The following is a 17,306-nucleotide window of genomic DNA, read 5'->3' as shown; positions in this document are numbered from 1 at the left end:
TCGCAGCCACCCGCGACGTAAGTAAAGTTTTTTGCAACCATTAAGCCTTGTCAGCCTCTCTATTCACCAGCCCGCCCTGACGAACGAGTAATTTCTGAATTGCCTCGAGTCGGTTCAGCCCGGCCGAGACATGGCGACGAGGATGGGATCGGGATCACCGCGGCACATGCCGAGGGGATTAAAGGGCACGGTGATGGAGAAGAACTTAATTGGGTGCTGCCCCTGGCGCACCGGGAACCGCCACATAGAGAACGCTAACAATCTATGGGCGCATATCGCTTACCACCAGGCGGTAGAAGGGGAGGAAAGAAGTATTGATGGTTACTTCTCCGTAAAAAGAGAAGAGACCGTAATAAAAGAATGGAGAACAAAACTATCCCTAGGGGAGTTCGGATGCATAATGGGGAGCAACCGGGTTTACTATCGTCCCCCGGAAGAAACATCAACAATATCCCTAGCCGGGGTGAAAGCGTGGAAGGCAGAAAAGCTGACCCCCGCTCAGGAGTTCGCCCAATGCACCCGATACTTGAAGGAGGGGGGGGAACCCACCCCCGCGGACTGTTTCAACTGTCCGGATTTGGTGCCTGAGTCGCGGGGCCATGAGCTCCTCGTTCAGCTGCGGGAGGATTTAGAAACTAAGGGCCGTCACAAGCCGAAGTGGGGTCTAATTAAATGGAAAAAGGGAAAGATGATCAATGTGCTGTTCCGTGCAGTAACGGGCCTATTGAGGGAATACGCGAATCTGGAGGCTCAGATGTATACTGCGGGTAAAGAGTCGCTGGAGCGGACAGCAAAGGGCTCCGGAGCAGCGTTTCTTAACAGTGCCGGCCGCTTGATGCTGCTAGCAGAAAATGGCAGCGAAAGAAGCGCGAGCTACCCGGGGAACCCGGAAAGGAGGGGCGGAGTTATGGAAGACCCGGCGGGGATTCCCTTGGTGACTCCACCCCCTGAGATGACGTCATTCCCTGCAACCACGCCTCTTTACCACAGGGAGGGGGCAATGGGAGGAGGGATGTACCCAATGCTCCCAGACACAGAATTTAACCCTCTCTCTGCCGCAGCTTACCCAATAGCAGTGACAAAGCATGTTGAGGATGAAGAAGGTACCACGCGTACCACCACTATCTCTCGTACACGCACCAGACCAGAGATTCAAGAGCTTTGCAAAGACTCTAAAATCAGGCCGGAAGAAACCTTGGCCATATGCTTAGGAAGACTGATAGTGGAATTTGGATCCGACACTCTGGATAAAGAAGAAGCGAGTGCCCTGACACGACAAGCAGCGTGGAGCGGAGGGCACGCTACTGATTTGAATGTGGTCACGGACAGTGCCCACTGGCCCATCCCACTCCAGGCGCTTGTGGTAGGGCAGGTAACCCACAGATTTCACACCTGGCATGAGGGTTGCCCGAAGAAGGCTACAGCAGAGCAACTTCTCCTGGTTATAGCTGGAGTGTCGTATCTCTCGTGGAGCCCAAGAACAAATCCAATGGGACTAACAGCAGTCCAGCGGAAAGAGAGATGGGCTCATTGCCACCTATCGGACCCCGGGGCAATTCCAACGCCCTTGGAAGCTATAGATGCCTGCGTGGAGGTGTACGGAGGAGCGAATGCTGTTACACTCCGACTCTTCTTGAACCCAGTAGCAGGACAACCAGTGGGAAGTCTTTTAGGCCATCTCCCACGATTGCAGGCACTTATGAAGCAAGATGAGGAAGCTTCTAATGACACGAGGGATCGACCTTCAGCGTACCTGGCTGCAACATTGAGGCCTAGGTGTCAAGGGTATACCCCTCAGCGAGAGCCATGGGGGTTGCCTCCAAGGACCCCAAAAGAAAGAACCCCAAAAGAAAGAACTCTGAAGGAAAGAACTATGTTCGGATTTCTTCTTGCTCACACTGGACTAACAAAGGCTCAATTGAGACTTTTGGGAGACAAGGCCCAGGCCAGTATGGCTGAAACAATGGGATTTAATTTTGAGGATCCGTCAAAAAACAAGTAATGGCCGTCGGGTCTGCCGGCGGCCTTCCTCAACTCAGACCTGATCCTACTGATTCTCGACCATATGCTGAACTCACTGTTTACAACCCTACCGATCCGGATGACAAACAACAGGTATCCTTCCTTCTTGACACTGGAGCTCAGACCAATGTGATTACCTCGATGATACCTCATCAAAAGACCACCAAGACGATCAAAGTACAAGGGCTTAATGCTATTGCTGTCACAACGAAGGTCAAGTTTTGGGTTCAGGACCACCGATATCCCCTAGAAGCTGTTCTAGGGGGCATCAACATTTTAGGAATCCCGGGGATAAAAACGCTTGACCTCAGGGAACAAGTGCTACAGGCATTACCCGTAATTATTCCAGAGCAGGACTGGCATCGACCAACGCTTCGTGACACTTCCACCCGGCGATATCGGCCAATCCCAACTAAGGATTCTCTGAAACAGTCCCTTACTAACCTTCTGCAGCGACTCGAGCGATGAGGCTGTATTAAGACCGTAATAGCCAGCACCTATCTATCATCAGGATGGGGAGTGGCGAAATCTGGGAAGCCTAATGAAGCTCGGTTGGTTGTAGACTATCGAGAAGTCAATAAAAGATGCCAAGTACTTCAACAACCTAATCCGTCTACTCTGCCACAGTGTATGTTTGAGATGGCACAGTTCCAACAAAGTCCGTGGGTCGGAGTCACATTAGATCTGAAAAATATGTTCTTTTCTATCCCAATAACTGACCCGGAGGGAATACTGAATATGTGTATTGATGGCATCATGTATAAGTGGACAGTTTGTCCGCAAGGATATCGCAACGCTCCATTGTTAGCCACTGGTGCCATAAATAACACCCTGAAGAATTTTCGAGCCTTGCACTCTCTTCCCCCAGAAAAGGAATTAAAAATTTGGAGTTATGTGGATGATATTGCCATCATGGGTCGCTATAGCTCTGTAGTTGCCGGTGTAGTAAACCAACTAGTTGCTCACCTTCAAAGTGAGGGATGGACCATCAACGAGGAAAAGTCAAGCCTACATCCTGTAGATGACATTACGTTCCTTGGCACTCGATACACTGGTTCCATCCGCCACGGAGTTTTGCATGAGGGTCCTAACATCGATCCGCTAAAAACATTCCACCCTGTCACTAAGAGGCATTTTCAACAGCTTTTGGGTCATTTAAATTGGTATCGACATTATATTGGACCTAGTGATCTGGCACTCCTCACTAAATTACAGCGACAGATTCGTGACAAGTCCCGAAAGTCCACGCCTTGGATGGAAAAGGATCAGCAGAATCTGCTTCGCCTGCTAACCACGGTTAAAGGTACACAACTCCATGCCATCGATATGGGTGAGTTACTGACCGTAACCCTTGGATTCACCACCAATCATGTGTGGGTTGTCGTGCATAACCCCCGCAATGAGTTAGTATACACGGCCCACAAGACGCTTCAAGTGGCCCAACATCGATATGGAGCTATGGGAAAGATTCTCCTAGCTGAACAACTGGAGCCATTAGCAAGGGGGCATGGGACGTTACGCGCTCCTGGTGCCACATTGTTACCCTTGCTGGACGCGGGAAGAATCGACCCACATTTTCAAGGAGAGTCTAAGACCTGGAATACGTTAGTACTAACCCATCGTTATAATTGGCATTGTTGGAGATTGGAAGACACGGTACCTGATCCAAGCCCAGGAGATGAGGAAAAGGTTCCTACGGTGTATGGAACTTCAGCCCCAGCGTGGATGGCCTCGGACGGAACCTCCCGGCATGAAGGAGCCAATGGGTATTACTGTAAAGCTTGTCATGATAAGGGAATTTTCCAAGCCGACCCAGATGATAATTCGTCCCAAAAATGTGAATTATTGGGATTCCTGAAGCTACTGGAACATTGTTTGATGTATCATAACGATACACTCCCAGTTCCGATCATCACGATTGATTCGCAGTATATCTACAAAATTCTTACTGGCATAGCTTTTCCCACCGAGAACTTGGGTGATTGGCGAGACATCTGGAGGACATTAACTAGATTTGTACGCCTTCCATTGATTAGGCACACTAAGTCCCATCGTTCAGATACTGATCCAGTGCATGAGGTAATTGATAAGCTCTTGGAGGATCCACTCTGGACCGACATAGCCTTGCCTGTCACATCTACCACTGATCCTGAAGCAAATCCATTCCTTGCGTGGCTTCACGAAAATTGGGTTCACCCAGGACCATGGGCTTGTCATCAACATTGGTGCTGAACCATTACAGAACCGGCCTCATATGGAGCCAGGCGGGATTGGGAAAAGGTAGCTCAGGCCTGTGAAACGTGTGCTAAAGAAAAGTGTCATAAAACTAAGCATCAGATCGGAGCATAAAGGGACAGTTCAGCGGCCGGGACAATATCCCAATACCTATTCTGTCCAACTGGAAGAGAAGCCGGATTGTCCCCCTATTATTGTTCATCACAACTGGATGACTCGCCGTTCCGACGTTCACCCAGTATCCTTACAGTGAAGCCAGTTATGATTCTTTTGTTGTGTTTTGTCCTGTTATTCTGTTTTCTTCACAGGTTTGACCCCAGCAAAAGCAGTAATCTACAACCATCTGATTATGAGACCAGACTGCAGTCCATTCGAAGCCAAAGAGTAATGGTTGTGAGGGAGGCACTGAGTCGGCAAAGAACCCATCTGCTCAGGACTTGTTGTGTTTACTGACATTGTCTGTTTTAGGAGGAGACGGACCGAAGCGGAATGTTCTCCAATCAGACGATGATCAGCAGTTGTTGTTATGTGTTCAAAGTTATTTGTTTATATATATATATATATATATATATATATTGGTTGCGAAGGCTTTGCCAAGTCAGTGAATCTGTATGATGTGCTCATGTGTCGAAAGTTCCAGTTGTGCTGTCGGCAAGGGGGCATGTCATAACCCAATGAGTTTGGTGCCTCGGCACTATGGAATTTTCTTGACACACGAGAGCCTCTTGCACAGCAAGGGTTTTTGCTGCATAAAGAACCCGCGTGCAGGAGAGAGTTCCCGCCACTTTGCAGCTGTATTTGCAGGATGCATTCTCTTTGCAGCACAGAAATGCACGGTGCAAAGAGTTCCCGCCATTCGGATGCAAATTTGTGCCCCGCAATTGGCTAGTGCTAAATTATTCACACGTGGCAGCTGGTAATTGGCTTGCTGGCCGTTTAAAAACTAGCACGACTTCTGCCCAAGTCGAAGAGCTTTGAGCACGCTGCAGAGTGCCTCTTAGAGATCCGACTTGCGGCTAGCTGATCGATAGACTGATCACCTATCTATCCTTCTTCCCGTCGCGGAACGCAGTCCCAGATGTACCCTTTTCCCGCTGGCTTGAATTACGGACGAGTTTACTGGCATTGGCCTCGCCAGCTGGAGCAACTCACATTGTTGTCCAGATGACCGAACCGTTTCCGTCGCAGCCACCCGCGACGTAAGTAAAGTTTTTTGCAACCATTAAGCCTTGTCAGCCTCTCTATTCACCAGCCCGCCCTGACGAACGAGTAATTTCTGAATCACCTCGAGTCGGTTCAGCCTGGCCGAGACAGATAGTAGGTATAAACTCAAATGCCATTCTTATTGATGATGTTTAATGCATTTTCTGCATGGTCCTACAGTGGATTTCATTTTGTTTGAAGTATGACTCTTGGACTTAGTTTGAAATAAAATCTAAGCACTCTTGAATTTTCCATTTTCTCCTATTAAAGACCTAATTTTAGGTCTTCTGTATTATTAAGCCTGGAAGGAAGTTTGGCCCTGTATATATGAAGTGCATGTATATGAGGTAGGAAAATGTACTGAATTGCACTTGTGGATTAAAGACTGCTTGATACCATTTTATGAAGCATTGGTGATAGGCACTCCAAGAAAAAATCACCGGTTACAGGAAATGTTGGCTTTCTTTGCAGTTAACCAAAAACTCCTCCAAAACTTAATTCAGTTATAAATATGCCTCACTTTACGATGGATAAGAATGCTGCGTCATATAAATCAGTGCGTCTTAGCTCAGCATTGCCCAACTGGTGTGCCAAGGCACACTGGTGTGCCTTCAGGCACATCCAGGTGTGCTGCGGCATTTTGGGCTGGAGCCACACCCCCACCCCTGCCGCCTGCTGCTGCAGACACAGACAGGGAGCGTGGCTCCAGCCAGGCAGGGGGTATGGCTCCAGCCCAAAATATTGGCTGGCTGGCTGGCTGGCTGTGCGCCACCCCTCCCCATCAGCGTCTGGCTGGCTGCGTGCCACGCCCCCCACCCCTCCGCATCCAGTGTGCCGCAGTGCATTTTTATTTAGGTAAGGGTGCCGTGGGAAGAAAACGGTTGGGAAACGCTGTCTTGTCTTGTCTTGTCTTGTCTTGTCTTAAGATACTACTATTGGGGAAGTGAACCATACTCTTTTATTCCCTCTCCCTTCTTTCCCTCTAAGGCCCCATTCCCCTAAGTCCCCCTCCTCCTACGCCATCCCACACACATGTCAAGCTTTTGGTTCTGCACAATAAAGCATGTATAGTGTCTTTCATACCAGAGGATTATGAAAGGTGGATGGTGGCCACACAATTATAGAAATGGACAGTAATATGAAACCACGATTCTCCCAACTGCCAAATTTCATCTTTCACCATCCAAGAGGATGCAGCATCTGTTTCTGTCTCTGTTCAGCCAAGTCTTGGGTCACAAAGACTCTTACTGCATAGTTCTGGTGGGGCTGGAGAGGGTGCCCTGCAAAGGCTACTGCTGTCTGATTTGAATTGAACTACGTAGAGCAGGGGTGGACAAGATATGGCCCACAGGCTGGATCCAGCCCTCCAGGCAATTTCATCCAGTCCATGGGTGCCCACTAATTGATTGTACCCTGCTGAGCCTGCGCATCTCTTTCCCACCCTTGTGCATGGAAGGGCCTGGCCCAGCCAACATGTATAGCTTCTGGGCAGGGCCACTGCTGTCACTGCTGCAGCCACTGGGGGACTTGCTTGGCTTCCTTGGCCTCCAGCAGCTCCTGCTGCTTTCTCTGCTGTAGTGCTTACTCTGGGCACCAGGTAGGGAAGTGGTAGGGGCAGGGAAGGGGAGCAGCATTGGGCAGCTGGCCAGGGGAGCAGTGAGAGAATGGAGCTTGGGTGGGCAGGTTGTGGGTTTGTGGGGTGTGAGGGAGGGTGGGGGAGTGCCCCCTTCCACACACTACCCCCATGGCACACGGCCACTGCCCCAAGGGCAGCAGTAGCAGGCAGTGAGTCTTCAGGCTGCTTTTGGCTCGGACAGGCACTGCTGGTGGCACATGGCTCTAGCCAGTTCTGGGAGCTGCATGTGGCAGCAAGAAGTGGAGCCAGGCCAGCCCACCTCCATCACACAGGGCTTCCTATGACTTGCATGCAACTTTGGGCACTCGTGCACCACAGGGGGAAATCCCTGAGTGATGGAGCCAGCTGCCTTCCTCGGTCCCTGCTGCCATGTGCAGTTTCTGGGACTCCTCCAGAAAGCAGGAAGTGGGGCTTCCCTCCACTTCTGGTGGAGTCCTGGGACCTGGACATAGCAGCAGGGAGGAGGAGAGGCAGCTGGCTTCGTTGCATGGAGCTTCTGCCCTGGTGGTGCATGAGTGCTGGGAGCTGCGCATGTACCATGGGGAGCCTCACATGATGGAGGTGGGCTGGCCTGGCTCCACTCCTTGCTGCCATATGCAGCTCTTGGAACTGGCTGGAGCCGTGCACTGCCAGGCAGCTGTGCGGGCCGGGCCCCGCTCCTGCCGCCGCGCGCGGGTCGGGAGGGGAGATCCGCGGCCCGTCTTTTGCGCACGCGGGCTGTGGCTGGTAGCCCGGGCACGCGGGGTTGGAGAGAGCTGGCGACGAGCTAGAGTTAGTCACAAACGTGTAGTGGTTGATTGAAAAGATTGTTTACTTACACCCAAAGATGTTATTGGTGTAGGCTGGACAGGTTTCCAGGCACAGCTCCCGCTTAGATCCTCGCTAGAAGACCACGACAAACTTGATTGCTCCCACGGAGTTGTTTAGGCTCCGCGGGTCCGGTTCAGTTGGGCTCGAAAAGCTCCCCGGAGTTGCTTAGGCTCCACAGGTTTGAAGCTACAGGAAAGGGATACGTCTGGGATTGCGATCGGCAATGGGGAGAGGCTAGAAGCGAAAGCTCCATAGGTTCGGTTCTATTGCCTGCTTAGGGGAGGCGCGTTGGGTCCGCAAGGGTCCGCAGCGCTTGGAGATCTTCACACAGAGTCTCTCTCTCCCTCCCTCCTTCGACTTGGGCGGAAGCTACCCAAGCCTTTTGTACGGCTAGCAAGCCAGTAGCTAGCCGCCACGTGTGCCTACATTCGGTATTGGCCAATAATGTGGTGCGAATCCGAATACAAATGGCAGGAACTCCTTTGCAGCGTGTATCACTAGTATGCAAAAGAAATGCACCCTGCAAAGAAGCTGTAATTTGGCGGGAAATCCCCCGTTGCACCAGAGTTCTCTCTCGCAGCAGAGAACTCTACTGTGCAAAGAAAGCTACAATCGGCGGGAAAATAATTTAGCGGTGCCGAAGCACACACACAAACAAAAATCACAACTTTGGGTTGTGACAGCGGCAACACCTGAGCTGGCCCCAAGCACCCTGAGGCCCTGCCACCTCTACTGCTCCTAGCAGTGGGAGCTGTGTGCCTTGGGGGTCCCCATACCCTGCCCCCACATATACTCCCCCCCCGCCACACACAGCCACACTGCCTCAGAACCTCCCCCACACACACACCCCTCCAGCCACACCCCACACACAATATACAAGAGTAAGACTTTACTTTTGAGCTCTTATGCAATCACCTCCATATACTTTATACAAACACAAATCATGACAAAAATATCTTTTGAAATAAAATTACAATATGTTATACAGGCAGTCCTCGACTTACATTTTGAGTTATAACATTTCACACAACTTTTATAAATTCACACTCTGTTTTGACTTTCTGGCATCAGTTTTGACTTTATTATGCTTGATCTGATGTCATGCCAGTGAATAAGTTTTGCTGTGTTGCCCATCTCCCTGGAGAATGTCTGTCCAAACTTCCTTGGACACTTTCTTTAAGAAAACAGACAAGACTCCAGAAAAACCTGCAGCCAAGACTCCTGAGAAGACTCCAGCCAAGATCCCTTCAGAAAGTCCAGCAAAGTCACCTCAAAGAAGTCCTTCCAAATCACTATGATTGCTATTTACAATATAAATACATTAATGTAGCTTATTGCTCATCTATAATTGATTGAATGCAAAATTCTGGGTTAGTTTTGGTGAAAATAGGGTATTGGGCCTTGGTTCAGGAGCCAATCCCCCATTTATAACATTGTTTCCTATGGGAAAACTGGTTCCAAGTTACAACATTTCAACGTAAGACTCGGTTTTCAGGAACCAATTGTGTTGCAAGTCCAAGGACTGCATGTAGTAGATGTTTGACTTTTAATATATGATTTGGTGGTTTTCTGGTTCCAATGTGGGCACTTCCCTTTCTTCCACCAAAAGGAGTACTTCAGGGGACAAGGGGAAGGACTTCCTGTGGCAAAGGCCAGGGGTTAGGGGGTAGGGTCACCAAGGGGGTGAGACGCCTGTTAATGGGTGGGGCTACCCTTGCAGTCCTTGACACCTCACCAAAATACATTAATCACCCATCCAGCTGAAATAATTGTCCACGCCCAATGTAGAGAGTTTCACAAAATCTAAACTCACCTTGAGAGCTGAGAAATGGAGACTTACATTGCTGCTGGTAGCATGCACAGTTCTTGTTTCTACCTTCAGCTAGGTTTTATTATCCCAGCTTCTTTTTTTCTCCTGTCTCTGACTTGTTTCTCAAATTGATTTTAAGCTTTTATGAATTTTGGAAAGGTAGGTTATGTTCCCATTAAAGATTCAGACTGGTTCCTTATCAAATACAGGATGCACCGAGGTAGACCTTTCGAGATGATATATTCTTAGTAATGTGATTTGACCAAAGACAGACAACACAATTATTCACTTTCTGCAGTGCTCCCCAGACTGCCAGCAGTGAGCTTATTGCTAGTTGATAGATTTAAGTAAGTAATTCCAGCAAATGATGGCGTTACCCACATTGAAATTAGCTCCCTCACTTCTCTAATGTCTTCTAGTTTGGTGCCTTGGCTCAGTCTTTTCCATGACCTAGCCTGAGGAGCTGAACAAATAGAGATAAATGTTAAAGGACAGATCTTTGGCTGTGGTGAGGCAGTACAGCTCTGTTATCATGGGAACTAGGGTAACTTACAGCAGCTGAGGATCTGGCCTTAAATATACTGTGAATGACAAGTTACGCTGCATGAGTTGGGCTATATTATTTTATGGCACATAACTAACACTTCACTAAGGTCAAGTTTGCCCCACAACATTCAGAACCGTTGTTGCGTACAGTACTAAGACTATGCAAATGCAGCTTGATGGCTTCCACAAGTCTTAATTTTCTATTTGCTCCCTTTTAGGATTTTTCAAAGATGACCGCATTGTGTTTTGGACTTGGATGTTTTCTACTTATTTTATGGAAAAACTGGCCCCCAGGCAAGATGATATGCTCTTTTACGTCCGCCGAAAGCTGTCCTATGTTAGTGGTGATACAACAGAGGAGAAGAAGGTAAGTGATTAGAAATATGACATTCAACCTGGAGACTTTTTCTTTACTAAGTTAGCACAGAATTTGATACTTTGCAGTGCTTCATTTTTTTCTAAAGCATTCCAGAGCCACAGTAGATTAAGGATGGGGAAAGATCAAGATCTGTCTACATCAGGTATCTGTGAGAAATTAAAATTAGTATTTTACCACAGACTACATTTCAAAATGTAAACATGCAGAATAGTAGACTAAGGCAGACAAGGTTCCTTGGGTGAATTTGATATCTTTTATTAGACCAACCCAAATAGTTGGAGAATAGTTATTAAGCAAGCTTTTGGGTTCAAAAACCCTTCATCAGGCTAAGGAAGTTTCAGCAGTTGGTGTGTGCTCTTCCTGGATGGAATAGTAGGCTTCACGCTCAAGAACCTGAGGGATGGATGAGTGGTCATAGTGCTTGTGTCATAGTTTGCATTCGGAAAAATGGCACTAACTTGGTTTATATCCAGAAAATTCCATTTTGCCAGTGGTAAGGACTACAAACTTTTTTTTATTTATATTTTTTATTTATGTATAACTCATAGGCTTTATCTATTTGTTATAAATAAAATGCGAGTCATCCAATTTATTGAGAAGTAGGATTTTGACCTTGGCTACCTTGGGAATTTTGGAGCAGGTAAAAATGGTGGTGGTGGGAGGGGTCTTTCTTTGTTTCTTAAACTTCTTTTCTGTTGGAATGCTTGGTACCAAATTCATCAAGCCCTATAGGCCAGATGAGGGGCATGGAGCTGGTGTGTGGGCTAGATGAGGACCACAAGCCAGTTCTGTGCAGCTGCAGCATGCAGGGATGTCTCTAACAGAGGTGCCACAAAAGGTGCACACTCCAGCTCCACATCCTGCATCCAGGGTGTGGAGTTGGTCTGAGATTAACAGGCAGCACCATGGGCCGGATGGTAGGGTTCCACAGGCCAGATCCAGCCACATTTTGACACCCCTGTGCTAACAAGAATTGCAATAAGATCCTAAGTTCAGCATCTCAACTGAGTAACGTTGTGTGTGTGTGTGTGTGTGTGTTTGTTTGTTTGTTTGTTTGTTTGTTTGTTTGTGGTTGTCTTCAGGAAAGAATGCATGGCAGGATATTTGGAGCCTTAGCTTTTAGAGGAAAAGCTGCTTTTTGAAAATTATAATGGTGCTTGAAGTTTGTACCACCCTCCTCCCCCCCCCCCAAAAAAAGCAAAACAAAACAACAACAGCAAAACCCAACCCAACAACAAACCAAAAAACCCACCATGGTTGTGTTTAGCATCATAAAAACATGAAATCCTTTAACTTCTTTCTCTGTCCAGTGGGAAGGAAGAATCTCTCTCAGTGCTTGGTCATTTAAAACCACATTTAGCTAATTTTGAATTTACTTGTTCTTTCAAGGGAGTTAGAAGGTCGAATAAACCCTTGCTTTTACAAGGCAAAATGAAGCCCTAAGCATAAATGCCATCATAAATATTTCTGATCTGTGGGGACTTTTCATAAGTGGAAGTCCTCATTTCAAATTCAGTATTAGTGAAACGGCTGCATTAATGGCTGGTGTGGGAAATGAGAGATTTGTGTGTGCTGTAATGTGCCATGCTGAGCAAAGGGTGCACTATATGTTTCAACACTTATGCCTTGGACAAGAACTGAGAATTAGACTGTTTTGTCTGGTGGGTACTGCAATAATTGAGGGGGTCTGATGGGCTCTTATATCTTACCAGTTCTTTTCAATATGTTCCTGGGTCTCTCTGCTTTATTTTGTGAGAATCAAACCTACTTTATGTGCTGCTTTGTGGTTTTAACTGCTTCTCAGATTAGATTATTGAACCTGTTCTATCCAGTGAAATGTTGATCTGTTACTCATAAGTTATGACTGATGGTTGAGCTGGTTTGTATTTCACTTTATAGCTTTGTCAACAATATTGTGAAAGACAACTGTCTCTGCAGTCCCCTAGTCCCATCACATCCCTGGAATTGCAAAAGCATCTGCTGTCTATTTTGGGTTTGTAAAACAAACAATGAGCCAGACAATCATTTAGGATTTAAAACCGATCCCAAACATCCCTACTCGCTTCCAAATTGCATATTCTCCTTACCCGTACTGAGATAGAGATCTGTGTTATCTCTGTGTTACAAGTGGAGATACTGAGACATGGGAAAACACTACCAAAGCTAGAACTTGACCTGTAACTCTGGTTCCGAGTCTAAGAGATTGTGACTGTTATGTCTGATTAATGAACTTTTCATAACTACGTGTGAGTTGAACTGGATAGTTTCATAGCTATGTGTAAGTTGAACTTATCCTTGAAGTAAAATAATTCTGTAGAATAGAATATAAAGCAGGTTCATTAGCAGTTTGATTGTGGAGGCATTACATGTATTTGTTAGTCTTAGCTCTGTTTTCAGATAGCTGGTGTTACAGGCAGGATTTTGTCAGAGGTGTATGAGGTATGTTGGGAGTCCTGTTATGTCTGGCCTCTACAAATGCTTCTGTTGCATTCATGTAAATGAAATTTAGAATCTGAATGCACCTGAGTGTAATGAGCTTGTGTGAGAATAATAGCAATGACCGTGAGAAAATGTGCAGGGAATGCTATTATTATGAGCATCTACAATAGTGGCATTGTTTTCTCAACCAACTAGCTCTTGTTGCATGTTAATTTTGTATGCCATGTTGTAATGGTTTGTGTTAACAAGAAAAAACTGACAATTTCTATTGCTACATCCACCCAGTTCTCAGGTTTTGCTAACAGTTGTGAGCAATTTTAAAAATCATTCACATTTATATACTTTTTCTATTGGTAGTAATACTAAAGAGCCAGGGCAATAGCATGTGATTCTTAAATTTGGCAGAAGTAAAAAGTGAACAAGAAAAGCTGTGTTTGAATCCAGGTTAAGCTATGGTGGTACTGGGTTACAAGAATGAACTAGAGCTGAAGTGTTTCTTCAAGTTCAAAAGTAGTAATTTTAGTCCAAAATAATGAGAATCTCACCAGATCATCTCCTAGTATGAGATTTTCATCATCTTGTATCAAGGTCTCTATAGATGGGTGGTTGTGAAAGTCCATGCCATCTGACATATCTTTTGAAAACAGGCCCCTTTCAGTCACATAGACCTGAATTTTTAGAGACCAGTTAAGAGCTTGGAACTCTCATCTCTTTTCCACTCCATTAATACATAGAGTATATATAACAATGTGTTCCTGAAAAGGCTTGTGTCAGGGCATGGTTTCTTTATCTGCCTTTGGAGACCTGTGGATCCCCAGATTCCTAGGATCCCAGAATGGTGCGTTAAACTAAGTATCTGATTCCCTTCAGCGTTTTTATGATACCACATTCTTTCAAGTTCTTTTTTTTTTTTTTTTTTGTCAGGTGTTTCATGGTTTCTTTAACCAAACTCATAAAGACCCATCTGTCAGCACCTGAGGCATCAGGTCACCTTAGAATATGGCTTTTTCAGATGCAGCTGAGGCTTACGTGTTTCAAACCTCTTTGAATCATAGCTTTTTAAACATCATTATGTCAAGACCAAAAGAGAAATCTTTCCCACTCCTTCCTATACTAACTACTATATAGTGAGAACATAGAACCTGTTTCTCACTTATATTATGGCCCCTTGACAATGTCAGAGCCTATAAAGTAGGCCCTAGAATAAATGGAATCAGGCTTGTGTCTTAAAATAATACATTGACTTCCATAAGTAGATGGTATCTCTGTCATTGCCCCTACAATAGATATAAAAGAATTACATTCTGTTACAATTACAAGAGCGTCTGGTCCCTTCTGTAGGAAGCATTGGAGAAATTGGTGTTCCAGGGGACTGAGGAAGATGTTAGCCATGGTGCTGAGAGGCTGTTTTTTGAGGAGGAGACAAAATACACAATGCCAAAGTGCATCACCCCCTTCACCTTGGAATTCGCCTTTGCTATATCTAGAGCATGTGGAGATACAGAATTAAAAGTGGGAGTTGAGAAGGAACTAATGCTTTTATGACATGTCTTGGTTTTGTCAAGGGAGCTTCTTTTATCATAGAAATCTGAAGAAATTAATGAAGTGTGGGTATTAATACCAAATGTATGCAGTTTAACAGCCCAGTAACCTATTTAAGTCACTGGAGTTGCTGCTGTATTTTGGGAAGTACAGCTCAGTGTAACGCCAAGGATTATAGGCTAAATAGCCCCCCAAATCTGAGAGCTCGGTTTGTTCACTTTCCCTATAGTACTGCATCTTGGCTGTTACGAAATACACTGGTTGAGATTTACAAAGCCAAAAGAATTTAGGCTTGAAAATCAAGAGTTGGGTGGCTAAATCCCTAGTTGGCTTTAACACATACAGCCACCAGCTATTAGTCTTTGTGGTCCATCATCTGAGCTATGGTAGTAGCCAGAAGAGAGTGCAATTTCCTTGTTTCATGGAATTGTTAATTTAATGCATGTTTGCTTGTCTGTGTGTAATACATTACCTAAGTGAGCAGTTTAAAATATGTTTAGCTAGATATATTTGGCTGTACTTTGAAGAGCTTTGTGTATATTGTAATTTTCTGGCTAGTCCATGTCACACTGACAGAAAATTAGTCACAGACTTAAAGAACAAAATTCTGTATTTCCTCCTCCCCACCAGATCATCAGCCTTGATACTCAGGTAACATATGGGAAGGATAACAATCACCATTGTATCCATGAACAGAAACAGCCTAAATGCTAAAAAGCCTAAATGCTTATTATTTTGCTGCATCTTTGAAGCTGGGTTGTAATCATATCTCTGGAAAGGAGTTACTGGATTCCCTGAAAAAAGGATGATGATCATTTTAACATTGTCACTCTTGCTATAAAACCCCCAAATGAAAAAGGGATGGAGTGTATTTGTAGTATCAGAGCTGCATCATGATTTTCTAAAAGAAATTCAAACCTTAGATGTGGTGATACTGCTTTTCCTGTAAAGTTATTACCTACAAAATGCCTTCATTTAAGCAACCCGTTTTGCTGAGATTTCATGGATTCTTTAAATACGTGAACATCAAACAGCTGCTCTCTGAAAGCTTCTTCTCTGGCCCCATTTGCGTTGTCAGCTTCAGAGTCTCCTGTTTGAGGACAGATTGCACTGTGGAAAATGGCATTAGAATACCATTTTCATTTGTTAAGAGCATACTTTTTTCATTTAAGAGCATACTTTCTTCCACAATTAAGAATGTAGCCAAAATTGCTTTTCTGTGCAGTGATCAATAAAATAGCACCTATGTTAGATGGAATTAGGTGGGGCAATTGTCACTGAACTTTAATTTTAATGTTAGGTAGGTGTGCATGTATATGTACCACTACAGTTTGTATCTGGACATCTGCTTTGAAAAATGTAAGACTTTTTAAAGAATTAAAACACTGTGAACTTAAGAAAACAGATATGTATATAATTTAGTGTAAGTTGCATAAACATACATTATGAAACTATATTTATAATATATAGTATACTATATATAATATTTGTGGTTTAAGGAAGTATATATTATAATATTTGTTGTTGAAGGAAAATAGGGTCACAGATTTTCTTGCTTATAATCTTAACCTCTTTTCTAAGGCAAAGATGAATTTCATTATGAAGATCCAAATTCAGCTCCTCATCTGATAGGGGGAAAAATTGTGATGAATAATTCAGCGCAGCAAATGTAGGACTTGGGAGTCACTTGGGGACTGAAGGACAGAGGAGGGATGCTGAGACAGTGGCTTCAAAAAGAGAAGCATCTGATAGGAACTCTCTGACAGTCTCATCAGTCCACTTATCAAGAAACAAAAGTTGATGCCAAAAGAAAAATGTACTCAATCAGCAAGTTATGCAACAGGATGTCAATTAGTTAAAAATTGCATGGATGAAAATGTCTGTTTTCAGGCCAGAAATTGTCAGTCTTCATATATAATTTAGGCAACTGAATCAGAGCTTTTAGAATATCATAATTAAGGCTGTAATGTCAATGATACTGAAACACTCAGAGTATAAAAAATTTGAATCTAGTCCACTTACAAGCTCAGTTTTGTATTCACATCCATTCAGTCACTCATTTTAAGCATTTCCCTATCAGGCAAAGGTAATTTTCAGGTACAAGAAGTTTATTAAGTAATTCTAATTTCACTTCCTGTATATCTCTAGTGCATCAGGTAATGGTATAGCACTGCTTTCCCATGTTCTGTTGATTTGTATTCTGCTACTGGCACTTCAGGCACTCACACCCCTGTATGAATGAATTCAATAAAGGTTAAGGAAGTGCAATAATAATGAAAAATCCATTGCTTTAAGTCACATCTCCCCTGTTGCTCTAAGGATAAAATGAATTGATGTTTCCACCCACCAGGAGCTGCTTACTGAATAGTTTTAGCATCATGAAAATCTGTTTGTCAATGACGTTATCTGAGTTTATTTGTCACCATGTGATCTTGGGACCACCCTCTGCTAATGCTTAATTAAGCCCATGTGAACCCAGCCTGCAAGAATGGGATCGAGGATTTAGGAAGTTTATGGAGGCTGAAAACCTACCCCGGTGTTTCTGAATCAATAACTGATCATTGTTACCAGTCACACAATGCAAGTGTTAAGATGGGAGCCAAGGCTCTGACAAACTGTTCTTAAAAGCATTGATTCCTAATCTTTCCCACCCTGATCAGTCTCGTAAAGCCTAGACAGGAAGT

General features: G+C 44.9%; 1 protein-coding gene across 3 annotated transcripts in view; it reads left to right on the top strand.

Moving 5' to 3' along the window:
- The window catches only part of KIAA0930 (KIAA0930 ortholog), a 146,558-nt gene that overhangs the window by 79,481 nt on the left and 49,771 nt on the right, over window positions 1-17,306 (top strand). For all 3 annotated transcript variants that reach the window (XM_019482273.2, XM_014606399.3, XM_019482275.2), the window contains one exon: window positions 10,481-10,629. In XM_019482273.2, the coding sequence (XP_019337818.1) occupies window positions 10,481-10,629 (149 nt within the window). The remainder of the gene's footprint in view (window positions 1-10,480; window positions 10,630-17,306) is intronic.

This window comes from Alligator mississippiensis, chromosome 4 (genome assembly GCF_030867095.1).
Source record: "Alligator mississippiensis isolate rAllMis1 chromosome 4, rAllMis1, whole genome shotgun sequence".
Lineage (NCBI taxonomy): Eukaryota > Metazoa > Chordata > Crocodylia > Alligatoridae > Alligator > Alligator mississippiensis.
Note: the sequence above shows the minus strand (reverse complement) of the source record. Positions and strands in the feature narration are given on the sequence as shown.